The sequence below is a fragment of the Halichoerus grypus genome, chromosome 5, assembly GCF_964656455.1.
Source record: "Halichoerus grypus chromosome 5, mHalGry1.hap1.1, whole genome shotgun sequence".
Taxonomy (NCBI): domain Eukaryota; kingdom Metazoa; phylum Chordata; class Mammalia; order Carnivora; family Phocidae; genus Halichoerus; species Halichoerus grypus.
In genome coordinates, this window is record NC_135716.1 from 85,893,177 (window position 1) to 85,918,600 (window position 25,424).

Here is a 25,424-nt window from a genome sequence, read left to right on the forward strand (position 1 = left end):
AAAATGCTTATGTGGATGTACCCATATACATTAAATCATAAATCACTTCCAGGAAGGAAAGGAAACCTGGTTCTCTTTGAACAATTTCTATGTTTTTTTGGTACTTTGATTAGTCTCTCAAAAACAATTTTCCAGATTTCCTCACCTTCCCATTCTGGTACTCTTTTACCTAAATAGCCTCCCTAAAGACTGACCTTTGCCCCATCCAAATGAGGTTACAATACCCTCTTCTATTTTAATTTTCTCTCACTCTAATACACACAACCACTGTGCCTTCCCCTAGCCTGAAGAAAAGACACCACCGAGTTCATTTTCAGAAAATAAACGGAGGAAGTATGACCTAAAAGGAACTGTGTGACTTGGCTGGTGTGTGTGTGTGTGTGTGTGTGTGTGTGTGTGTGTGATTTTCCTTCAGCCCCATAGCTCGAATTGCTTTTTTACAGTCTTAACTTTGAAATCTTAACACCAAATCCCATGTAACCTCCTTCCTAACATTGCTCTCCAGGCTTCTATTCTCTCCGATTCTCTGGTCATGATAGATGAAGGCTTCATTAGCGATATACTCACTGAATTGCATGTTTCCTCTACTAGCCTGTTGAAAGAATCTTACTTTTAAGTCTAACCTTCATCTCTTAGGCAGTAGCTCAAGCTCGTTTCCTCTCATTCAAGTAAGAACAATACCCGTCCCTATCTCCCTGCACCCTCTATCCTGTGCTTTCTTTGTATTTGTCCTTTAGGTTCCAACAGGATCTTCCCCCCTCTGCAGCTCTTCAAGAAGACGTAGAATTGCCACTACCCTTCCCCCACAAAATAACGAAAGGAAGACGCAGCCAAGGCCCAACCAGACCCATGAACCCGGGCCAGTCCCGACCCACTCCCTCCTTTCACCCGCTCGAGCCACTCCCGGAACCCAGGTCGAAAGCTCAGTAGGGCAGAAAGACTACAACTCCCAGCAGGTAGTGCCGCCCCGCCCCCGCAGCTCCGCCCCCGCCGAGTCTCCATTGGCCTTCGGGGGGTGGGGATTGGATGGGAGGTGGCCATGGGGCTGCGGGAGGGTTTGTTCCCTCCTCGGCTTCCGTAGAGGAAGTCGCGCCGACCTGTATCTGGGGTTTCGGTGTCCCCCCTCCCCTTCCCCGGGGTCCGGGGGTGACATTGCACCGCGCCCCTCACGGGGTCGCGTCGCCACCCCAAGCGGACTCCCCAGCTGGCGTCCTCCCCCCATCCACCCCTCTTGGCCAGGCTTTCCACCCCGCCCCCGGTTGCCCAGCCATGGGGGCCGCAGTGTTTTTCGGATGCACTTTCGTCGCTTTCGGCCCGGCCTTTGCGCTTTTCTTGATCACTGTGGCTGGGGACCCTCTTCGCGTAATCATCCTGGTCGCGGGGTGAGTAGGGGGTCGACAAGACGCGGGAGGGCGCCAGAGAGAGAGATCCGGAAGGGGCTGGGCGAGCTTGGGAGCCTGAGTTGGGGGAGACAAGTCGGAGGTGAAGATTGGAAAGGGTCGAGTCAGGGGTCTAGATGATTTGCCCTTTCCCGCAGTTGGTTTCCGCCTTCCAGGGATCGCACAGATTCCTCCTATACTCCTCCCGGCGACGTCAGAGGAGGCCCAAGGCCAAGACTCGTGAGGGGGGGTGTGCTGACCTCCGCCGGCCTAAGGGAGGATCCAGGAATGGATACCTCTCCCTACTGTGCGCGTACATTCTGGCTCTCATCGCTCTGAAGACTCATTAATCAGATTTCTGTCCCTTCCCCCGGTCCAGATCCCTACATGACCCCCTTGGTGGAGACACCGATCCTGTCTCCTCCCAGTCTCCCTGACCATCCGGAAGTCTAACTTCCACTTTCCATGCTGCAGCCTTGATTGGTTCCCCTCCTTGATTTCCCTGGCTCTCCCTACCCTGACCTGTCTGATTGCCCTTGTCTTTCCTCAGGGCATTTTTCTGGCTGGTCTCCTTGCTCTTGGCCTCTGTGGTCTGGTTCATCTTGGTCCATGTGACGGACCGGTCAGATGCCCGGCTCCAGTATGGCCTCCTGATTTTTGGTGCTGCGGTCTCTGTCCTTCTACAGGAGGTGTTCCGCTTTGCCTACTACAAGCTGCTTAAGTAAGAAGATGGGATGGTTAGGAGGGGAGAAGGGCAGAGGATTGCACTATGAGAAGTGGGGCAGGCCCTGGGTGGTGGGTTTGGAAGAGGAGGCACTAAGGGAGGACGTTAGAGGGAAAGGAGCATTACTGCCCTCCCTCATATTTCCCCTACCCCACCCCACCCCCGCCCCATCCCAGGAAGGCAGATGAGGGGTTAGCATCGCTGAGTGAGGACGGAAGATCACCCATCTCCATCCGCCAGATGGCCTATGGTGAGCCAAGGGAGAGGGACTGGAGGAGGGAGTTGGACACCCCCCTCTCCCAGGGAAGTTGAAAACAACCACGTGTTCTAAGTGGCTGCTGCTTTTCCTTCATACCTGACTTCCAAGGAGGTGGTCTGGAGGGAGAGTAGGTGTGGGGGAATTGCGACTGGGAATGGGGTGGGATCATTGATAATCAGGCTATAGAGATCTATGACATTGATGAGACCCTCCTTCCCTCCAGTTTCTGGTCTTTCCTTCGGTATCATCAGTGGTGTCTTCTCTGTTATCAATATTTTGGCTGATGCGCTTGGGCCAGGTGTGGTTGGCATCCATGGAGACTCACCCTATTACTTCCTGACTTCAGGTAAGGCCTGCTTTCTGTCTTGCCTTCATGCCCCATCCATCCCTGGCCCTAATCTGATGTATTAGCCTTCACTGGGAGACCTCTTTGGCTCAACATCTCAGGAGGCTGGGAGAGGATGAGGGATGTAGCTCATCCCCATCTCCCTCCCTGCAGCCTTTCTGACAGCAGCCATTATCCTGCTCCATACCTTTTGGGGAGTTGTGTTCTTTGATGCCTGTGAGAGGAGACGGTACTGGGCTTTGGGCCTGGTGGTTGGGAGTCACCTACTGACCTCGGGACTGGTGAGTTGGGGACATGGGCCCAAGTTAGAGAGAAAAAAGTTTAATGGTGAGTGGGATGGAGGGGAGATATATTCTCACTTCTTAACATTTGAAAATATACTGAGGGAGGAGGCAGAGAGGTAAGTGTTGAGAAGTCTCTCACCTCAGCATCAGTTGTATAACCTGCTCTGGGGATGCTCCGGGAGGAGTTTGAATGGATTAGTCAAACTCTAATACAAATGGCCTGAGGTGAGCAGGAGGGGCAGAAACCTATGAGGGAGCTAAAAATCAAAAGTCCTCTTAACCACAAGATGTTGGTGCCCTGAAGGGAAGGACTGGGGGATTTGAGTGAGCCACCTGGGGTGGGGTCGGTGGGGGGGGGGGGAAGGTTTGGGTCAAAGGCACGGAGAGAATGTAGGGATTAGGCAGAGAGAGAAGCTAACTTCTTTTCTACCCTTACCCCATCCCTAGACATTCCTGAACCCCTGGTACGAGGCCAGCCTGCTGCCCATCTATGCAGTCACTGTTTCCATGGGCCTTTGGGCCTTCATCACAGCCGGAGGTTCCCTCCGAAGTATCCAGCGCAGCCTCTCGTGTAAGGACTGACTACCTGGACTGATCGCCTGACAGATCCCACCTGCCTGCCCACTGCCCATGACTGAGCCCAGCCCTAGCCCGGGTCCATTGCCCACCATTCTCTGTCTCCTCGTCGGTCTATCCCACCACCTTCAGGGTTTTGCTTTGTCCACTCGTGACCTTTAGTCTCTAGGCTTCACCAGGAGCAGCCTGGGTTCAGCCAGTCAGTGACTGGTGGGTTTGAATCTGTACTTATCCCCACCATCTGGGGACCCCCTTGTTGTCCAGGACTCCCCATGTGTCAGTGCTCTGCCCTCACCCTGCGCAAGACTCACCCCCCTTCCCCTCTGCAGGCCGACGGCAGGAGGACAGTCGGGTGATGGTGTATTCTGCCCTGCGCATCCCACCCGAGGACTGAGGGAACGTGGGGGGGGAACCCCTAGGCCTGGGGTGCCCTCCTGATCTCCTCGCCCTGTATTTCTCCATCTCCAGTTCTGGACAGTGCAGGTTGCCAAGAAAAGGGACCTAGTTTAGCTGTTGCTGTGGAGATGAAATTAATGGAGGCTCAAGGGTAGACAAGCTCTCAGTTTCCCAGTACCTCCTCCCCAGACTGGGCGTCTTGGTATTTTTCTCAGGTCTGAGGGGAACCATTTTTGGTGTGATAAAGACCCCAAAGTGCGTTTTTCTTTTCTTTTTCTTTCTCTTCCTCTTTCTTTCTTTCTTTCTTTTCTTTTTTTCTTTTCTTTCTTTCTTTCTTTCTTTCTTTCTTTCTTTCTTTCTTTCTTTCTTTCTCTTTCTTTCTTTCTTTTTCTTTCTTCCTTTTTGTCTTTTTTTGAATGGGGGAGGGAAGAGGTGTGTTGGAATTCTTCTAACCTCCTTGAACTATATTTTCCTTCCTCAAATTGCTCCTCATGGTGGGGCTTCTATCTGTCCACCTTTCCCCTTTGTCCCAGGCCTTGGGGGAAAGGAAGGAAGTGCATGTTTGGGAAACTGGTATTACTGGAACTAATGTTTTAACCTCCTTGACCACCAGCATCCCTCCCCTCCCCAAGGTGAAGTGGAGGGTGCTGCGGTGAGCTGGCCCACTCCAGAGCTGCAATGCCACTGGAGAAGTCAGACTACCATGACATCACAGGGAAGGAGGGCAGATTTTTTTCTAGTTTTTAATTGGGGTGTGGGGGGGTGGGTGGGGAGGTTTTCTATAAACTGTATCATTTTCTGCTGAGGATGGCATGTTCCATCCTTTTAATCAAGGTGATTGTGATTTTGACTAATAAAAAGGACTTTATAATTGTGGGGGAACTTGGCTTTTAAGGGAGGGGATAACATATTAATCGAGATTTCTGTCCTCCCACATCTCTTATCCAACCTCCTTATCTGGCAACCTCTGATCCCCTTCAGCATAGCTTTGGTACAAGGACAGAAATCTGGGCTCATGGTCTCACATGTCAGGAACTTTGGGTTAAGTATTTTCCAGAGGCGGATCTCCCCTTGCAGGACTGGGGTAAAAAGAGTTATTTACCCATGCTTCTTTCCCCCTGTCCTTTGCCCACCTCTGCCTCCTGAGAGATTAAGGAACTCCCCCACTCTCAAGAGCCCCAAAGGAAGACCAGAGGTGGGATTAGAAACTTTAATTTCCAGGTATATTGAGCAAAAAAATATAACCCCAACAGCAACAAGTCTTTTTCCTAAGGGGAGGTCCTGCCCTATATCTAGGGAAAAGGACATAAAGGTAAGGGGGTGGAGGACTTTGGGGGTTACATCCCCAACTTCCCCTACAACTAAACACAGTTTGCTGTCTGCATTGTCAACATAGGGTTGTCCCGATCTATAGGTTTTGAGAGGTCGAAGGCTATCTGCTCTTATTCCACGAACAAGAGCCTGTCCGTGCCTCTCTGTAGGGGCTGTCTGGAGGAAGGAGGGGTGTCTGCCCACTACTCCTACAGTATTTTCTGGCCAGTCCCTGCAGCTCATTTTAGAAGCTCCCTGATTGGCATGAGGGGAAGGCATCCATGATGTCGGTGAGGGAGTCTATGCCTCTGTGGCTCGTGCTGAGGTGAAGACCACGCTTTTCCGGTTTCCTAGCCTCTTCTTCCTGGAAGGGGGAATGGTTCATGGAAATGACTAGTGTCCTAGGTGAAACAGATTAAAGATGGAATAGAGTGATTTTCAGTAGAAAAGAAAGGACCGAAGGAATGGAAAGTAGGACCTCACCGAATCTTCCTAGCGATGAAATAAACAGCCAGTAGAAGACAAAGACAGCCAACCAAGATCCCCACTCCTAAACTCAGCATTTCACCTGAGAGAAACACAGAAGATGTCATCCTAGGACTAACATAGATACTTAGACCTTCCCTCACTCACTGTGGAGCGCCACTTCCCTCCCCCACACCTGGTTCAGGCTGTCTTACCTGTAGTATACGAGGATCTCGCTGTAAGGGAGGAAGACATGGGTCAGTGGGACTTGAGCTCCCCATCTCAGCTGGGAGCAGTACACTATGCCTCGATGCTGGGGGAGATCATCACCTGGCACTCGGGTTGGGGGTATTGCCAGTCCAAGCAAGTCCTAGAAACTCCTTCCCGTCCTAGCCTTTCTTTTCTTCCCAGAGGCTCCCTAGTTCCTCCCAACGAGTCCCCCAATTTCCCATCTCCTTTTCCAAGCCCTGTGCAGTCACCTTGGATGAAAGAAGCAAAGACTGTTCGCTGATTGAGAGGCTGGGGGGCTCGGTAGTTCCGTACCAGGAGCTTAGAGGGCTCCTCTTCTGTGGAGAACAACGTCTCCTGAAGCTCTTCCAGCTGAGGAGTAGAAGAGTGGGATTAGGGGAGGAGTGTCACTCACTTTGTGGAATGGGAAAGGGTCTGAGGTTATGTCTCTGCTGCCTCACCTCTCCACCACTCACCTGTCCCATCGAAATCTGAGCCCTTCGATGGAAGACTGTCCAGAGCACACTCTGGTAGCAGGGGGGTGTGGTGAGCGAGCCGTTGTAGCGGAAGAACTGGTCCAGCTGTGGGGGGAGCAGTTCTCCCACGTTGAAGGGAGGCACTGAAGTCTTCTGATCTGGAGGAGATCAGACTAGGACTCCTGTTCCCCTCACTGTACCCCAGCTTACCTAGATAGCGCTCCCAGAAGCAAAGCCCCCGGCCCCTAACTCATTGTCATCCCAGGCTTCATAGGCCTTTTTGGGGAAGTGCCCCCGAAGTCTAATCTCAGGCTCACCTTTATGCCTAATTTCATGCAAGTGACTCAGGATGTGTTCATAAACTGGATTCTTGGTCTCACCCACCTGGGAAGGGAGAGAGTTGGGGATGAGTCCGTGTTTGGAGTAAGACGTTCACACATGGAGTAAACGGTCAGAGTGGGTTGCTCACTAGCCTAGGGAGGGAGAGCAGCAAAAGACATGGGCAGAATAGGACTGAGGGGGGCAGAGAGAGGGCGAGAGACCTGGGAGGGACTGGGGGCCACTGACCTCAATGAGGATGCCCAAGACAGCCAGGCCCTGAGGCTTCGGAGCGGCCTCACTCAAGCTGTCATAGGAATCAGAATCATAATGTACAATGTGGAGCTGAGGGAGAGGAGAGGGAATGAAATCATTTAATGTTTCTCCACTACCCCTTCCCAAAAGCTTTGACCCTAGCCACCACCACCTCCACCTCCAGCGTGCCCTAAACCTGTCCCACAAAGGCTGGCCTCATCCTCCAAGTATGACTCTTCTCAGTTTCCAGATCCTTCCATTCTCTGGCACCAACCATGCCTGTCACTATGTCCCAGTCCAAGCTTTGCTCCCTGGTACCTCCGCAGCTGTGGCTTCACTGTTGATCTGGTGCTCTGATCCGCCCAGGGACCCTGTCTCACCCCAGTGCAGGTGGAGCTGGGCAGCTACATATTTTCGAGGAAGTCCCTCCAGATACATGGTAGGGGGCAGAGAGAGTTGCACTGTGAGGAAAAGAGAGCAAGCTAGGGTTGGTGGAGGAGTGTGGCCACATTCCCACCCCTCCGATGCCACTGCTCCTTGGGAGACTCGGGCCAGCCTTTTCTACCTCCCTCCCCCAGTAGCACCCAGTCCTTCCCACCACTGCTTTTCCAGCATAGCTCTCCCTTTCTCAGTGAGGATCAAGTTGATGTTATGATGCTGAGTCCACCCTGATTGTAGACATTCACTCCCCACCTTTGGCTTTAAGGAACCACATCCCCATTCTCACATGTCTGAATTTGTAGATGAAGCCTTCTAGGAATTTAGAAGTTAGGCAAATGCTTCTTTTCCCTGACTCCTAAGATTGGAACTGGAGTTTACACCTCCTTGGAGCCTGGGCTTTTTACCTGTGTGGCCATTGTTGTGCAGGTCCAAAGGCTCAGTGCTAGGCTGGTCATATCCATGGGGCTGCAGAGCGGGCAACTCAGGGTCAAAAGTCACACTGTCTGTCTGGATATTGATGGGGGATTGGGCATTGCTTCCACACTCAGGGTAAGAGGCTGGCCAGTGGTCTTGACCATGTGGGCCTGGTGGGGATTACCACGGACATTTGTCCTGCCCTCCAAGCCCCAGCCACCCTTCAGGAACTACCCCCCCCAACCCTGGCGAAGACCCCAGTTGTGCAGGGCTAGGTGAGGCAGGGGTTCCTGCTGGACTTTATGCGGCAGCACCCTTCACCTTCCCTGAGGCAGTGATGACTCCCCAGCTCTCCTGATAGACTACTCCTGATAGAGTAGTGGCTTTTACTTACCTGTAATTTGGGGACAAAAAAGCTGAATGAAAGGAAAAGGGGATGAATAGAAAACCTGCATGCCTGGAGAGGTGGGACTAGAACAGAGGCAGGAAAGCTGGGGAAAGAAAATGATCCTAGAAAGAGCAAGTCTCCTTGGGAGCCCCCTTATGAAGTGGCCTGGGGATTGCATTCCCTCTGCTGACTTCCCACCATTCATTTCTTGCTCTCACACAGGACCTTGCATTGACTCTGGAATTCGCTTGCTAGTCAGCAGTTCAGGGGACACCCCCACCAGGGTCACCAACTATCCTGCCAGACTCTTCCTCACCCCTGACCTCAGGCTCTGTCCCAATTCCAGATGCAAGGAGGATCTATGAGATCAGAAAAAGAGCCAGGAAGTGGATGGGCAGCTAAGCTCAGTGTTCCTTTCCCTACCTGGTTTCCTCTCCCTCATTCCCACACAGACTGACCGAGGACATAACTGGTCTTTCTGCTGAATCGGGGGTGGGGGTGGAGGGGTGGGGGCGGGATTTGACAGTTAGAACAGGGTCTAGGAGTCATAGACGTAAAAAGTTGGGCCGGGGGGGCCTGGGGGGGCAGGAGGAGCTAGGGTCAGAAGCTAAAGAAGCTAAAGGGAACTCCCCACACACTCGACAGCAGTCTTCCCGGCAGGTGAAGAGGTCCCAGTGTGGAAGGGGTAGCGGAAGGCCTTGGGTTCTGCGCTCACCCTCATATGTCCAGTGTTGACCTGCAAGGCAGAGAGAGCGGGGTTGCAGCCAGCGCAGCGGGGGGGGGGGGGGGGGGGGAGGGACACGACAGCGTGGGCCGGCACTCTCCCTCCCGCGGACGCTCTGTGCCGCCCCACCTCGCTCTGTTCTTTCTCCACCCTCCTCCGCGAGCACTTCCCGAAGGAAGCCCTGAAACCGGACACCTCGGCGGAAAGGTCGGGGGGCCGATTTAAAATCGCCGGCCGGGCAGTGCAGGCGCGTGCTGAGGAGAGGGGGAGGAGGAGGGGGAGGAGAAGGGGAAGGGAGTAGAGAGAGCCCGGAGACTAAAATTAACCTGGACCCAAAAGTGCAGCTTGCCCCGTCCTCACTGTTCTCCAGCCGGGGCCAAGCCAGTCCGACACTTAGAAGATTAGGGTGAGGTGAGGGCGTGGACAGAGGGTTTGGAGGAGAGGGACTAGAACGGGGGGGGGGGGGGGCGGAGGAGGTTGTGGGGGGCGGATGGTGCTACCCAGGGGAGAAGGGCCATTATTCATCTGCTCTGAAGCGTCGTGTCAGGCGCGTGAGGCGAGGCCCTTGGCTGTGAATTAGCAGTGAAGTTCCTCCTAGGGTCCTAGCAGCTCTAAAGGAAGCTTTCCCCGTTAGCGGGAGCCTCTGCTCTCTAGATCCCCAGATGGCTAGGGAAGGTGGGAGTCGGGGCAGGGTCCCCGGCACGTTGAGGGTGGTGGGTGGCCCAGGCAGCCAGGCTGGCAGAGGCCGGCTGAAAGTGAAGCATTGTGTGTGGAAGGGAGAGCTGCCAGCCGGGTCACATGCCAGCCTCTCGTGCAGCCCTATCTCAGGCTGAAAGGCTGGGGGTCTGCTGGTCCAGTCTCACGCAGGGCCAATGGCTTGCGCCTTCCTGCCGCTTTTCTCTGGATTATTCCAATGCTAGTTCAAATTCAAGCTCTGGGGGAAAAAAATTCGAAATTCCTTCCTCTCTCTCTCTTATTCTAAAATTCCTCAGACTTCTGAGATATCCTTGATCTCATCCTTAGGCTCTTGTTCTGACCCACCCCTTGGTTCAGACAACTCTGAAAAGCAGCCCAAGGGGGAGGGCTGGAGGCAGCCTCTCACTCACCAGCTCCATGGGACACTCAAGTCAACCTGAATTCCCCAGTTCCATTGGGTGCAGGCCGACAGCCTTGCTTTTCCCCTCCCACCAAATCCTCAACATGCTGATTCTTCATCTCTTCCTCTTCTTTCCCTGTTTTTTTCTTTTCCCTCAGATGCACTTTCCAGCTCTCCATTTGGCTGGCCCCCTCACCCCATCATCCTCCCTGCATTCCCCTGCTGTTCTTCAGGCCCTTCCCCTCACCCCCTGCTCTTCCAAGGGATCTTGATTACACACCTGCTGGGTACTGGATTCTGTGCTAGACCTAGAAAGCACAAAAATAAGGGGTAGGGGTCCTGGGGACACTGTTGGGAGCACCCAGAAGCCTGTTCTCCCGAGTCCTCCTCATGTCCTGGGAGCTTCTGAAAGTCCTTGTAAGCTGTAAAGGGCCCAACAGTGTTGACTGTTATTGCTACTGCTTGCAGGGAGAAACTGGGAAACCAGTCGCCCCATAGAATCAAGAGTGGACATTGGCCATGCAGTTCATAGTTGGGGATCAGGGTCTGAGTTAGGAGGTGCAGGGGTATAGAGTCCTCTCTATTTTTTCACTCGCTGCCTCCTTGGCTCCCTAGTTGAGGGAGTTCGGAAATAAAGAAGGCCTGGGAGGGTTGCCTGGGACTAGGGCGGTGCAGGAAAGAGTGCGGAGAGCGATTCCCGCAGTGTGTGTACACATCCTGCTCCCCAGCTAGCTCCCCAACCCTCCCCCCATCCCCACAAACAGCAAGGCTGGACAAGCAAAGGGGGAAGAAGGAAAGTGCTCTTCTCCCCACTCCTCTCTCTTCCCCCACATCCCTGAGTCTATTATTCAAGCTCCTAGGCTTCCTTTTATAGCCCCCCCCCCCCCCCCCGCTCCATTAAGTAAACCTAGAGCATGTGGACATCAGCACAGACAGACACACAGACATCCAGATGTACCTACCCCCTTCGGCAGCCAGGATCCAAATCACCTCCAGCAGGAGAGTGAAGAACAACATGGTATCCCCAGAAGAAGCAGGTACTGGGAGTTTGGGGACTAGAGGACTAGGGTTGGCGGAGAAAGGGGGGGGGGAGAGGGAGAGAGAGAGAGAGGGAGGGAGAGGGAGAGGGAGGGAGGGACAGAGAGAGAGAGTGAGAGAGGAGTTTCTTGGACCTGAGCTGATTGTATTTATCTCTTTTTCTCTTGCTGTCTCTGTGAGCTTCCAGAGGATTTGGTTTTCAGTAGGGTACCGAAGGGTTTTGGGTCCCTAGGACAAATCTCTCGCTGCCTCTCTCTCTTTTTTCATCTACCTCTACAGTCTTCACTCCACTTGCTGGCCAGCGACTTCACAGTCGCCTCCTGCTTTTTAAGGTGGCTCTGGACGAGTGTTTGTGGTGGTGGTGCGGGGGGGGGGGGGGGCTGCCTGGGTCGCTGGCGAACAGCTCCTTAAATAGCCGATTAGGCATGCAGAGTTGGAGCTCGCGGCGGGTTCACAGGAGCCCGGGCCCTGGCTCAGGCGCCCAGCTGGGGTGAACTCTTCCTTCCTCTGCTCTTCTCATGGGCACTGTCCAGGTGGGTGTCCCCTGGAGCGGGCCTGGGCCACGGGAGGAGGGCTTGGGGGTCCAATCCAGCCCCCTCAGGGGGACACTGTGTTCTCATTCCCCGTCTGGCTTCTCCGAGGAGCAACTCCCCTGGGTGGCATGGGGCAGTGGGTGGGAAGACCTGTTCGCTGTCCCCTGCAGAATATGAACTGCCCCAGAATAGGAAGGGTCCAGAGTTCGGAGATAGGAGTTGGGGACTCAGGGTGCAGGTGGAGGGTAGGAAGTCAAGGGCTAAAACCTAGCTTGTGGAAAATAAAGAAGAGAAATGAGGCAAGAGAACTTGTTTGGAGCGATCTCTTCCTGCGCCTGTCACCACCCCCTTCCCACGGTGAGGCCTGGGTCCACGTGCCTGTGCGGCCTGGGTGGGGGGGGTGGTTTTGTTTGCTGTATAAAGCCCATTTGTGTGCCCAGTGGGGGAGGGGCTGCAGCAGCACCACGGAGAGACAGCGGCTCCAACTGCCAGACCCGGCCACCTCCCTCCCCAGGGAGCCCAGATCTAGGGCGGCTTTTGTCATTGAAGAGGACACTGACCCCTGGCAGGGAGGCCAGGGCAGGAGGAGAGATGGGGAGACCTTTGAAACAATCATTACCACCGTAAAAAAAAAAAAAAAGGCGGACTCTAGAGAAAGGGAGGGGAGGGAGTAGAGAGAGACCATGTGATCTAGTTGGAAGTGGGGCCCAGGGTCTTCCCTCCTGCTCAACAAAGGGCTGAGGCCGGACATGTGGGACTGAGTGAAATCTGCCACCAGAGAGCTCGATGAGTAGAGCATAGGCTGCTGGGTCTCAGGAATGTGGGCTGGTGCCTGTTTCCCCACGGGACTGGAAATCCCGATCGGAATGTACATCCTAAAGCCCTCATTAGAGAATGTGAAACACACAGATAATTTCAAGCTAGACACTGAGACCTCATTCTCCTCCGTGCCCTTCACCAGAGTCACCAGCCCTGAGGAGGCACCCATTTGAGCTCCCTCTGCGCTTGTCCCTCCTGCCAAGAAGCAAGAAATAGCCAAAACAAAGGGAGCAGAAGCTAAATAAGGGAGCAGGATAAAAGCCAAATGAACAGAATAATGCATGTGCTGGATCATCAGTGCCCGCTGAGGCAGGAGTTGCCATGCCTTTCTGGCCCCTGTGATTGATGTGCGAAGCAAAACCATTTGGCGGATGTCATTTCCTTCTTCATTTTCTCATCACCCACAGAATTATTTTTCCCTTACAAGGCGCATTTTATGTTTTGGGGTTCCCCCAAAGCCCCACCCCTCTCATCTAAGAAGAATAAAAGGCATAAAGTGTAAACTAGACATCCTGGGAATCAGGATAGTTAACACAGAGAAACAGAGAAAGGAAGAAAAGCAGAGACATCTATTGCATGGGAGGAAAGAATGGGCCTGGACAGAATGACCTCGCTAGGTCAGAGTCCCCGTCCAGCGGCTGCGGCTGTAATTCAGCTTCCCCAGGCAGGTAGTGTGTCTTGCCAGGCGCCACCTCCTGGTTGTCTCATGAATTTTTTCTTTTGGTAATTTTTTTCAATTTTAATTTAAAATGTGTGTGTGTGATTGCTTCGGGGAAGTGTTTCACTGCTGGTGGGATTTGGGATTTTGCCTCCAGAAATAAACATTGTTTCACAAAATTGTCTTAGCCCCAAATCAGCACCTTCCCACTTCTGAGTGAGCAGCCTCTCCAGGCCCTCGTGCTTCCCCAGTAGACAAAGACCTTGGTTTCTGGGAGGGAGGGAGTAAGGAGGCAAGCACCGTCCTCCAGGCACTTGCCTTTATTTTGCTCTTTGGCTCTACTATGGATATTTCTGTAGTCACCAAGCTAATTTGGAGTAGGTGTCAAGAGGACCCTTCTATGTTAAAACAAAACAAAACGCCATCCCACCCCCCCACTCCCTTCACCTTAGTAGCTACTCAAACTCTGGTACCTTTGTTTTAATTCCTACTCCTCTCTCCAGCACATTCCTTACCCCGGAGTTGGCCAAACCCAAGGCATTCCACTGCCTTCTGGCGCCATCTCCTGTCCTTTCAAATGCAGTGAAATGTGAACAGGTCAGAGAATCAAATGTCCAAGTGTGGTTGGTGGCTTTTTGGTTTGTTTTTTCTTTCTTTCTTTTTTTTTTTTAAAGATTTTATTTATTCATTTGAGACACAGAGATACAGAGAGAGAGGGAGAGCATGAGCGGGTGGGAGACAGAGGGAGAGGGAGAAGCAGGCTCCCTGCTGAGCCAGGAGCCCGATGTGGGGCTCGATGTGGGGCTCAATCCCAGGACCCTGGAATCATGACCTGAGCCGAAGGCAGATGCTTAACCATCTGAGCCACCCAGGCGCCCCTGGTTTGTTTTTTCTTAAAAGTCCTTTTTACTTTATTATTATTTTTCTTACTTAAGGAATCTCTATACCCCACGTGCGGCTAGAACTTACAACCCCCAAGATCAAGAGTCGGCATACTCTTCAAACTGAGCCAGCCAGGCATCCCATTAAGAGGTCCTTTTAAAAAGGATATTTAGGGGCGTCTCTGTCTGCCGCTCCCCCTGCTTGCGCATGCTCTCTCTCTCTCTGTCAAATAAATAAATAAAATCTCTTTTTAAAAAAGGATGTTTAAACTCAATAAATGTCCTAAATAGTCTAAAACACCTTACAAGAGCCCACTAAGTACTGAGTTTGTGTGGTGGGGTATACAAGAGTCAGTGTGGGAGGGAGGCAGATCAAAAAGAAAGGAGGGGCACCTGGGTGGCTTAGTCAGTTAAGTGTCTGCCTTCTGCTCAGGTCATGATCCCGGGGTCCTGGGATCAAGCCCCGCATCAGGCTCCCTGCTCAGCGGGGAGTCTGCTTCTCCCTCTCCCTCTGCTCCTCCCCCTCCTCCTGCTCTCTCTCTCGAATAAATAAATTAAAAAACAAAACAAAACAAAAACAAAAAGAAAGGCGAATGGCCAACACAGGAACTTAAGCAATACAGTTGGTAACTAGAAAAGAGAATCAATGAGGTGACAATTAGATGGAATTCGATTTCTTTTTTTTTTTAGGATGTTATTTATTTGACAGAGAGAGACACAGTGAGAGAGGGAACACAAGCAGGGGGAGCGGGAGAGGGAGAAGCAGGCTTCCTGCGGAGCAGGGAGCCGGATGCGGGCTCGGTGCAGGGCTCAATGCGGGGCTCGATGCGGGGCTCGATGCGGGGCTTGATCCCAGGACCCTGGGATCATGACCTGAGCTGAAGGCAGATGCCTAACGACTGAACCACCCAGGCGCTCCTGGAATTCAATTTCTTAAAAGAGCAAGCAACTTTGTGTCATGAAATAATGTAGACCCAGAGATATTCTAATTTGGTAGATAATCACATTTATTATCACACGCTTGTCTCCTAACACATGAGTACTGAAGCCCCTTAAGCAAACACAAGAGCTTAAGAATTGAAGTCAAAGTAAAAAAACCAAACAAACAAAGAACAAAAAACAAAAGAATTAAAGTCCAAGTAATTTGGAAGAGGGGTGGTCAGAATTCTGGATCATTTTCTCAGCTTTCCAGTTCACATTCCCCAACAAATGCAATGTGAGACTATTGTAGACAGAAGACAGGTAAGTTTGTGGTCTGCAATCTTGCAACTTTATTTAAAAAGGAGTAATTGTGGGGCACTTGGGTGGCTCAGTTGGTTTAAGTGTCTGCCTTCGGCTCAGGTCATGATCCCAGGGTCCTGGGATGGAGCCCTGCATCCGGCTTCCTGCTCAGCGGGGAGTCAGCTTCTCCCTCTGCCCCGTCCCCACCCCCACCCCCCACCCCCGTTCATTCATGCTCTCCTGCATCCTCGCTCTCTCAAATAAATAAATAAATAAATAACATCTTAAAAAACAAAAAGGAGTAATTTTTTGTCCTGCACTGATTCCGTGTCCAGATCACTGCCTGGTACGTACATATTTGCTGAATGAATGACTAAATCTAGTCATTGGAACATTTATTTACTTTCTTTCTGTCTTTGGTATTTTGCAGAATTTTAGACCAGAAGGGTTCTCAGGCATCATTCCAACTCCCTTGTTATAGCCTGTGAAGGCAGAGTTTTGAGGGGCTTAGGGATTCTCTCATGGTCAGACACAGGGCAGCTAAGCTGAACCAGGGCAAGGGCACAGACCCCGTTGGACTTCCTACTACACTACTGGTTCTCAAACATCAGTGTGCATCAGAATCATCTGGAAAGCTTGTTAGATTACAGATTTCTGGGCCTCCCTCTCATAGTTTCTAATTCTGTAGGTCTGGAGTATGTCCAGAGAATTGCATTTGTAGCAGGTCCTCAGGTGATGCTGATGGTCTGAGGGGACCCCACTTGAGAACCAAAGCCCTACACCAACTGGAATAGGGGAGGTAGTAGGAAGTTTGCCATTCTTGGTAGGGCTTCCAGCCATCTGGAATTGTTATTTGCAGTCATCTTTATAGAGATGAGCCACAATACCTTCACTAGTTTACAATCATATATTGAGGACTTCTAGATGCTAGGCACCATGCCATGCCCTAGAAATAAAAAATTAACAAGAGGTAATCCCAGCCCTCAAGAATTTCACAATCTCTTAAGGGCTATAGATACCTTACCCAATTACGAGACTGCAGCACTGAGGAGTTCTGAATAATGGTAGAGCAAAATGTTACGGGAATCAAAGAGGATGGGAAACTAGCGGTGAGGTTTTCTTTACCTGATACCAACAATCTTTCTGCAGAATAGGAGCAGGTCCTAGAGTTATATGTAATAACAAAAAATTCCACTCCAAGGCAGGCAGATTCGTGCTTCACTGTCTTGGAGAGTGACACCAAAGGATAGGTTCTGTCAAAGCAGGATTCTCCTTAATACATTTTATAAATTGCTTCCTCTGCAAGAAGGAAAGAAAAAGGATAGCAGGGTGCTCTGGAATTGTAGTTATCTGTTCTGTCTGCTCTGGTGGCTGCCTCATTCTGCCTGTCTTCTTCCTTTTCTCCTTATTCTCTACCATTTGTCTAACTCAAATGAACATTGTATACCAACCCAAGCAAAAGATATTAACACTTCTTTTTTTTTTTTTAAGATTTTATTTATTTATTTGACAGAGAGAGAGAGAGACACAGCGAGAGAGGGAACACAAGCAGGGGGAGCAGGAGAGGGAGAAGCAGGCTTCCCGCGGAGCAGGGAGCCCGTTGCGGGGCTTGATCCCAGGACCCCGGGATCATGACCTGAGCCGAAGGCAGACGCTTAACTACTGAGCCACCCAGGCGCCCCAGATATTAACACTTCTACCACTTCCCTTCCATGGTGAGAAGATTCTAGTTAAAGATATTTTTTTCTTTGTTTTTCAAGGAACTGTTATGTCTGAATCACTATAGGAATAAGAATCAGGGGATAATATAATAGTGTAATCTTGTTACAATGGGTAGCTTATTACTGGTTTAAATCACCCCCCAGATAAGAAGTCTGTTCTCAGATCAGATTGTGACAAATGATTTGGATTTCTTTGAAATCTTATAAGAGAAAGAGTTTGCTGTGTTTTCATGCACATCTTATTTGATCTCAAAATAGCTATACATTTTATTTATTTATTTGTCAGAGAGAGAGAGAGAGAGCACAAGCAGGGGGAGAGGGAGAAGCAGTCCCCACTGTAGCTATACATTTTTAAAGAGGACATGAATCTTAAAAGGTAAAGTGACTTGGCTGAAGTCATATAGAAATATTACTGGGACAAAGAATCAGGTTCTGACTGACCCCTCACTCAAAATGTGTTAAAATGGGGCGCCTGGGTGGCTCAGTTGGTTAAGCGTCTGCCTTCGGCTCAGATCATGATCCCAGGGTCCTGGGATTGAGTCCCGCATCGGGTTCCCTGCTCAGCGGGAACCTGTTTCTCCTTCTGCCTGCCTGCCTGTCTGCCTACTTGTGATCTCTCTCTCTCTCTCTGTTTCAAATAAATAATAAAATCTTTTAAAAAGTGTTAAAATAATTAAAAAAACAAAAAACCTTTAAGGAAAATTGAGGATTTTTTTTAATAGAGGACATTTCTGGTTCCAGCTGCTGCTCCCGCCTCAATTAATTCCCTGCAGTAGCTGAGGAGGCATTGCTCGGAGGAGGAAATCCAAAACCCAACAAAAGCTTCAAGTCATTTCTAAGGAACATCCGCAAAAGTGAAATGCATCTATTAATGAGCTCATAGATCCTGCATTCTTTCTACTGTTCTACTGTCCAACGCATTTATCATTTTAGGTATGAGATATATTTTAATTAAGTAGTACTCTCACAGGTTGTTTATAAATCTATTCACATTGGGAAAAATTGACTTTTTTTGCTCCTTCTAAAAAAAATAAAATAAAAAGGAGGGACACCTGGGTGGCTCAGTCGGAAGCTCAGATCTTGATCTTGGTATTGTGAGTTCAAGCCCCACTTCATGTTTTTTTTTTTTTTTAATTTTTAAAAAAGATTTTATTTATTTATTTGACAGAGAGAGAGAGAGAAAGAGAGAGAGAGAGAGCACAAGCAGAGGGGGGGCAAGCAAAGGGAGAGGGAGAAGCAGGCTCCCCGCCGAGCAAGGAGCCCCATGTGGGGCTCAATCCCAGAACCCAGGGATCATGACCTGAGCTGAAGGCAGACCCTTAACCGTCTGAACCACCCAGACGTCCCTCAAGCCCCACTTTGGACTCCACTCTGGGCGTGCAGTCGACTTAAAAAAAATAAATAAAAACAAGGAAATAATTACTTGGAGTTGGCTCTAGAATGGTAGAGAACACTGGATCTTAGCAATGACTTGTCACTTTTCCTTTTAATTATTATTATTACTTTATTATTTTTTATTTTTTTAAAGATTTTATTTATTTATTTGTCAGAGAGAGAGAGAGGACAAGCAGGGAGAATGGCAGGCAGAGGGAGAAGCAGGCTCCCAGATGAGCAAGGAGCCTGATGTGGGACTTGATCCCAGGACCCTGGGATCATGACCTGAGCTGAAGGCAGACGCTTAACCGACTGAGCCACCCAGGCATCCTTACTTTATTATTTTTTAATTATACAGGTAATACCTGATGAATTTAGGAAAATAGGAGATTCAAAAAAGAAAAAAAAATAACATCACTTAAAATTCCTTCAGTTGGAAATAACTGTGGGTGCCTGGGTGGCTCAGTCGGTTAAGCGACTGCCTTTGGCTCAGGTCATGATCCTGGAGTCCTAGGATCGAGTTCCGCATCGGGCTCCCTGCTCAGCAGGCAGTCTGCTTCTCCCTCTGACCCTCCCCCCTCTCATGCTCTCTTTCTCTCTCTCAAATAAATAAATAAAATTAAAAAAAAAAGAAATAACCGTGTTAATATTTGGTATTTTACAAACGTTTTTCTATGAAGTTACATCTAAATGCATATTTTGGGGCACCAGGGTGGCTCAGAAGGTTAAGCGTCTGCCTTGGGCTCAGGTCATGATCCTGGGGTCTGGGATCAAGCCCTGCATCTGAACCCGGCTCCCTGCTCAGCGGGGAGTCTGCTTCTCCCTCTCCCTCTCCCTCTCTCCTCCACTTGTATGCTCTCTCTCTCTCCAGTGAATAAATAAAATCTTTTAAAAAAATGAATGCATACATTTTATGTGTATAAATATTGTACTTTTTACACAAATGGGACCATACCATACACATATTTGGCCTGTAGCCTTTTTTCCTAACATTATTTTGTGAACATTCTTCAATGTCAATAAACATGTCTCCCTGTTTTTCTTTCTTTTGCTTTAATAGATGGCTTGTTCCTTTCTTTACTTACAAAAGGAATGAGACCTACATATTAAATTATTGAACATATATAAAACCAAGTATATATTCATATTCACTAGAGCTACAAAGTATTATCACTTTCAGAAAATTCTTTAATTATAATTTACATTCACTTCTTCCCCTACTAATCTTATATTTATCAATATGCTAACTAAGCAGAACATAGTAACCTCATATGTGTTTTTGGAGTTACTTTAAGTACCAGATATGTTTGGATTTTTTGATAGTTAAATGTTTATACTTCATAATGAACCCAATCAAAGAAGTTCACTATGAGCCCACTCTCCCCTTCTCAGTCATCAATTTATTTTAATTTTTTAAAATTTTTTAAAAAAGATTTTATTTATTCACCTGACAGAGAGAGACACAGCGAGAAAGGGAACACAAGTGGGGGAGAGGGAGAAGCAGGCTTCTTGCTGAGCAGGGAGCCTGATGTGGGGTTCAATCCCAGGGCCTTGGTATCATGACCTGAGCCAAAAGCAGATGCTTAATGACTGAGCCACCCAGACACCCCTCTGTCAACAGTTGTTTAAACTTCATAGTATTGTATAGAAATAACCTAGTATATTTAACCAATCCTCTGCCTTGGGATTGGTTGAGTTTTTTTTTTTTCCTTCAGTTTTTATCTGTAACAATACTTCAATGAGAATATTCTTGTTCATACATATTTACACATTGTCCAATTGTTTCCTAGAATTGCAAGAGGGTCTATGCTTTTTATTTTAACTTTTTATTATGAAAAAGTTCAAACTCAACCCTTTTAAAAAATATATTTATTTATTTGAGAGAGAGAGCATGCGTATGGTGGGGGTGGGCAGAGGGGTAGGGAGAGAGAGTCTTTTTTTTTTTTAAGATTTTATTTATTTATTTGACAGAGAAAGAGAGACAGCGAGAGAGGGAACACAAGCAGGGGGAGTGGGAGGAGGAGAAGCAGGCTTCCCGCTGAGCAGGGAGCCCGATGTGGGCCTCGATCCCAGGACCCTGGGATCATGACCTGAGCCGAAGGCAGATGCATAACGACTGAGCCACCCAGGTGCCCGGGAGAGAGAGTCTTAAACAGACTCCACGCTGAGCATGGAGCCTGATGCAGGGCTCGATCTCACGACCCTGAGATCAGGACCTGAGCAGAAGCCAAGAGTCGGGTGCTTAACCAACTGCACCACCCAGGCGCCCCCAATCCTTTTAAAAAGTCAGGTTTATGAAGGTGTAACTTATATACAGTAAAATTCATCCTTGTTAGTGTACAGTTCTGTGTGTTTTGACAAATGCATACATTCACGTAACCACCATCATAATCAAGATACAGAACCCTGCCGCACCATAATTCCCTTGTGCCCTTTGTAGTCAGCTTCTCTTCCCACACTCATCCTTTAGTAACTACTGATCTGTTTTCTGACCCTATAATTTTGCCTTTCCCAGAATGTCTTATATATTAAATTATACAGTATGTAGACTTTTGAGTCTGGCTTCTTTCACTTAGCATTCATTCATGTTGTTGCATATCAGAAATTTGTTGCATTTTATTGCTGAGTTTTTCCACTCTATGGATGTACCACTGTTTATCCACTTACCAGTTGAAGAACATGTGGGTTGTTTCTAGTTTTTCGCAACCAAGAATCAAACCACTATAAACATTTGGGTAAGAGTTTTTGAATGAACCTACTTTTTTTTTTTTTTTAAGATATTATTTATTCATTTGAGAGAGAATGAGATAGAGAGAGAGCATGAGAGGGGGGAGGGTCAGAGGGAGAAGCAGACTCCCTGCCGAGCAGGGAGCCCGATGCGGGACTCGATCCCGGGACTCCAGGATCATGACCTGAGCTGAAGGCAGTTGCTTAACCAACTGAGCCACCCAGGCGCCCTGAACCTACTTTTTTATTGTTCTTGAGTAGGAGTAGTAGTGGGAGTGAACACCCTGTGCTGGGTTGTATGGTAAGTGTATGTTTAACTTTGTAAGAAACAGCCAAACTGTCTGTCATAGTGGTTGTACTGTTGTTCATTCCCACCAGCAATGTGTGAGGGCTCCAGTTGCTCCAGCCTTGGGCATTGTCAGAGTTATATATATACATGTACATTCACACACACATATATAGGTATATGTATATACATAAAGCAAAATAAAACAACAACAAAGTAGCCACCCTAATACATGTGTTGCGGTATTTCTTTTTAATTTGGGGTGTGCACCTTTTTGGGGTTTTTTTTGCTATATTTATTGTAATATTGCCCTCTATAAAGGTTATACTCCTCCACACATACATACATGAGTTGTCACTCTTTCCTTCTTTCTCTGGAGAGATGGACAAAGGACCCTACAATTGGTGTTCCAGGACTAGGCAAAAATTTAGTATTTTTCTCTCTCATGACCTTTTAGCTATTTCACAGAAATAAAATTCACCTGTATCATGGTTAAATTTTTGTACAACAAATCCCATCTTTTCATGGATTTTCAGTATAAAGTGAGAGATATGTTCAATTGGAGGAAATTTTGGTTTAAAGGTGAGTAAAGTCTACATTAGTGAGTGTAGCAAGCTCTTCAAAGACACATTGAAACAACGAAGACGAAACAAAAAAAGGCACAAAAACAAAACAATAAAAAGACACATATTGAAAGTAAACCCGCTGAATGCAAGCTGGTGCAGCCACTCTGGAAAACAGTATGGGGGTTCCTCAAAAAGTTGAAAATAGAGCTACCATATGACCCAGCAATCGCACTATTGGATATTTACCCCAAAGATACAAATGTAGTGATCTGAAGGGGTACGTGCACCCCAATGTTTATAGCAGCAATGTCCACAATAGCCAAACTATGGAAAGAGCCAACATGTCCATCAACAGATAAATGGATAGAAAATATGTGGTATATATATACAATGGAATATTACGCAGCCATCAAAAAGCCCGAAATCTTGCCATTTGCAATGACGTCGATGGAACTAGGTATTATGCTAAGCAAAATAATTCAATCAGAAAAGGACATGTATCGTATGATCTCACTGATATGAGGAATTCTTAATCTCAGGAAACAAACTGAGGGTTGCTGGAGTGGTGGGGGGTGGGAGGGATGGGGTGGCTGGGTGATGGGCATTGGGGAGGGTATGTGCTATGGTGAGCATGGTGAATTCTGTAAGACTGATGAATCACAGACCTGTACCTCTGAAACAAATAATACATTATATGTTAAAAAAAAAAAAAAAGAAACAAGTAGGAGGGGAAAAATGAAGAGGGGGAAATCAGAGGGCGAGATGAACCATGAGAGACTATGGGCTCTGAGAAACAAATTGAGGGTTCTAGAGGGGAGGGGGTGGGGGGATGGGTTAGCCTGGTGATGGGTATTAAAGAGGGCAGGTATTGAATGGAGCACTGGGTGTTATATGCAAACAATGAATCATGGAACACTACATCAAAAACTAATGATGTAATGTATGGTAATTAACATAACATAATAAAATAAATTAAAAAAAAGAAAGTAAACCCACCATTTTGTAAGAAATAATATCACCAAAATAATTTATTATTATTATTATTATTTTTTAAAGATTTTATTTATTTATTTGACAGAGAGAGACACAGTGAGAGAGGGAATGTAAGCAGGGGGAGTGGGAGAGGGAGAAGCAGGCCTCCCGCCGAGCAGGGAGCCCGATGTGGGACTCGATCCCAGGATCCTGGGATCATGACCTGAGCCGAAGGCAGACGCTTAACGACTGAGCCACCCAGGCGCCCCCCAAAATAATTTATACTAATGCAAAATACTGCTTGTTAAAGCAGCTGAAATAACCAAGCAGGAGAAAACCTGAATTAAATGGACCACATTGCACCAATCACCCAGCTTCTATCAAATTTCAATATATTTCAGTAGGATTGCATTAAATTCTTGGGTTACTAAGACTTTGTTTTTGGTATTTGTGGAAGCTGTTGACATGATTGAACTGAAGTTAAATGGAAACCCAAACACAGCCTTGGCAAAAATCCAGGCTGTATTAAGAAATAAACAGGGAGGGCGCCTGGGTGGCTCAGTTGGTTAAGCGACTGCCTTCGGCTCAGGTCATGATCCTGGAGTCCCTGGATCAAGTCCCGCGTCGGGCTCCCTGCTCAGTGGGGAGTCTGCTTCTCCCTCTCCCGCTCTCCCCCTCTTGTGCTCTCTCTCTCTCATTCTCTCTCAAATAAATAAATAAAATCTTTAAAAAAAAAAAAGAAATAAACAGGGAAACATACTTATTCAAACACATGGCAGAAGAATATACCAAAATCCCATCAAAAGGCATTGTGCATTGAATAAGCTCTCTATCTTGTAACAGTGAGTTTGGATTTGGCATGCTAAACTTCTCTATAACAAAATATATGTATATTCTTATCTTTTACTACAGAATAAGAAAAGCAAATGTTGGCTTAAAGACAGCTAAAACACTCAATATATTTTCTTGTCTTTGTAGAAGATCCACAAGTCAGTTGTTAGCTACATATTATTATTATTGTTGTTGTTGTTATTTTTAGAGAGGGAAGGAGGGGGGAGGGGCAGTGGGAGAGGGAGAGAGAGAATCTTAAGCAGGCTCCATGCCCAGCTCAGAGCCCAGTGCAGGACTCAATCTCACAACCATGAGTTCATGACCTGAGCTGAAGTCAAGAGTCGAACACTTAACTGACTGAGCCACCCAGGTGCCACTACCTCATATTGATTTTTAAATTTAATTTTGATTTTTATCAATGCAGTACAGGTACATAGTGTAAAAGGCCAAAGAGATTGTTAAAAGTCATATCACTCTATTCTCCCCATATCCAACTTGTACTTCCTCAATCACTGCAACTTTTTAATGGTTGCTTGCAGTCTAGAACTCCAAATTTTCTTTCTTTTTAGAAAAAAAGATTTTATTTTTATTTATTTGAGAAAGAGAGACAGCACAAATGGGGAGGAGAGGGAAAAGCAGGCTGGGAGCCTGATGTGGGGCTCCATCCCAGGATCCTGGGATCATGACCTGAGCAGAAGGCAGATGCTTTATTGACTGAGCCACCCAGGTGCCCCTAGAACTCCAAATTTTCAAAAACATGTTTATACTGCTATTTCTTGATTTTTCAGTTTCAGATAATATCTTTAAAAACTTTTTTAAATATTTATTTTTCTTATTTTTTAAAAAAGATTTTTGTTTATTTATTTGAGAGAGAGAGAGCACAAGCAGGGGAAGTGGCAGGCAGAGGGAGAGGGAGAAGCAGGCTCCCCGCTGAGCAGGGAGCCCAATGCGGGGCTTGATCCCAGGATCCTGGGATCATGACCTGACTGAAGGCAGATGCTTAACTGTCAGAACCACCCAGGCATCCTCCCCCCTTTTTTAAGTAGGCTCCATGGCCATCGTGGAGCCCAATGTGGGGCCTGAACTCACACCCTGAGATCAAGACCTGAACTGAGATGAAGAGTCCATGCTTAACTGACTGAGCCCCAGATATTATTACCTTTTAACTTCCAACTACAAAAGATGAGGATTAACCTCATCATGTGTTACTCCCCAACACATATTTCTATCCTATCCTCCTGATATAGTTATTATATTTTTTATTGAAGTATAATTAACATAATAGCGTTATGCTAGTTTCAGGTGTACAATACCGTGATTCAATAATTCTGTACATTGCTCAGTGCTCATCAGGGTAAGTGTATTATTAATCCCTTTCACCTATTTCACCGATCCCTCCACCCATCTCCCCTCTGGAAACCATCACTTTGTTCTCTGTATTTAAAACTCTGTTTTTGGGGCACCTGGGTGGCTCAGTCAGTCGGTTAAGCGTCTTCCTTCGGCTCAGGTCATGATCCCGGGGTTCTGGGATCGAGCCCCACCTCGAGCCCCATGTCGGGCTCCTTGCTCAGCAGGGAGGCTGCTTCTCCCTCTCCCTCTGCTGCTCCCCCTGCTTGTGCTCTCTCTTTCTGTCAAATAAATAAATAAAATCTTAAAAAAAACCCCAAAAATCCCCAAACCTCTGGTTTTTTTGGCGGGCTCTTTGCCTGTGAATAGT

The 25,424-nt window shown here is 48.0% G+C and overlaps 2 protein-coding genes across 5 annotated transcripts; one reads left to right on the forward strand and one right to left on the reverse strand.

The window, feature by feature from the left end:
• The first annotated feature begins 1,015 nt into the window (after positions 1-1,015).
• On the forward strand, positions 1,016-13,233 carry APH1A (aph-1A gamma-secretase subunit). Of its 4 annotated transcripts, none has more exons than XR_013447932.1 (8): positions 1,016-1,382; positions 1,930-2,100; positions 2,280-2,353; positions 2,586-2,708; positions 2,862-2,989; positions 3,440-3,563; positions 10,239-12,008; positions 12,613-13,233. XR_013447932.1 is itself a non-coding variant. In XM_036098342.2 (7 exons), exons 1-7 carry the CDS (start codon positions 1,270-1,272, stop codon positions 3,960-3,962), a joined length of 798 nt encoding a protein of 265 aa, XP_035954235.1. In that variant the 5' UTR covers positions 1,028-1,269; the 3' UTR covers positions 3,963-4,835. The 4 variants fall into 4 exon arrangements, 2 of the variants coding, with proteins under 2 accessions (XP_035954236.2, XP_035954235.1); XR_013447931.1 differs by having other exon boundaries at positions 10,239-11,117; XM_036098342.2 differs by lacking the exons at positions 10,239-12,008; positions 12,613-13,233 and adding an exon at positions 3,898-4,835 and having other exon boundaries at positions 1,028-1,382.
• On the reverse strand, positions 5,161-11,423 carry CA14 (carbonic anhydrase 14). The gene is made up of 12 exons (XM_036098346.2): positions 11,390-11,423; positions 11,043-11,143; positions 8,976-8,996; positions 7,863-8,042; positions 7,336-7,478; positions 7,012-7,107; positions 6,762-6,828; positions 6,445-6,602; positions 6,220-6,340; positions 5,956-5,976; positions 5,759-5,843; positions 5,161-5,639 (listed from the first exon to the last, which is right to left on the reverse strand). Exons 2-12 carry the CDS (start codon positions 11,095-11,097, stop codon positions 5,576-5,578), a joined length of 1,011 nt encoding a protein of 336 aa, XP_035954239.1. The 5' UTR covers positions 11,098-11,143; positions 11,390-11,423; the 3' UTR covers positions 5,161-5,575.
• Positions 13,234-25,424: the final 12,191 nt, after the last annotated feature.

What these genes read in the sequence shown, in the direction of transcription:
- APH1A (XM_036098343.2), top strand. Translation starts at nt 1,027, where the DNA reads ATGGGAGGTGGCCATGGGGCTGCGGGAGGGTTTGTTCCCTCCTCGGCT. An exon ending in CTATTACTTCCTGACTTCAG is followed by an intron (nt 2,709 to 2,861) that starts GTAAGGCCTGCT and finishes CCCTCCCTGCAG; the next exon opens with CCTTTCTGACAGCAGCCATT. An exon ending in ACCTACTGACCTCGGGACTG is followed by an intron (nt 2,990 to 3,439) that starts GTGAGTTGGGGA and finishes CCCCATCCCTAG; the next exon opens with ACATTCCTGAACCCCTGGTA.
- CA14 (XM_036098346.2), bottom strand. Translation starts at nt 11,097, where the DNA reads ATGTTGTTCTTCACTCTCCTGCTGGAGGTGATTTGGATCCTGGCTGCC. An exon ending in GCACAACAATGGCCACACAG is followed by an intron (nt 7,479 to 7,862) that starts GTAAAAAGCCCA and finishes TTTTCCTCACAG; the next exon opens with TGCAACTCTCTCTGCCCCCT. An exon ending in GCATGAAATTAGGCATAAAG is followed by an intron (nt 6,603 to 6,761) that starts GTGAGCCTGAGA and finishes GATCTCCTCCAG; the next exon opens with ATCAGAAGACTTCAGTGCCT.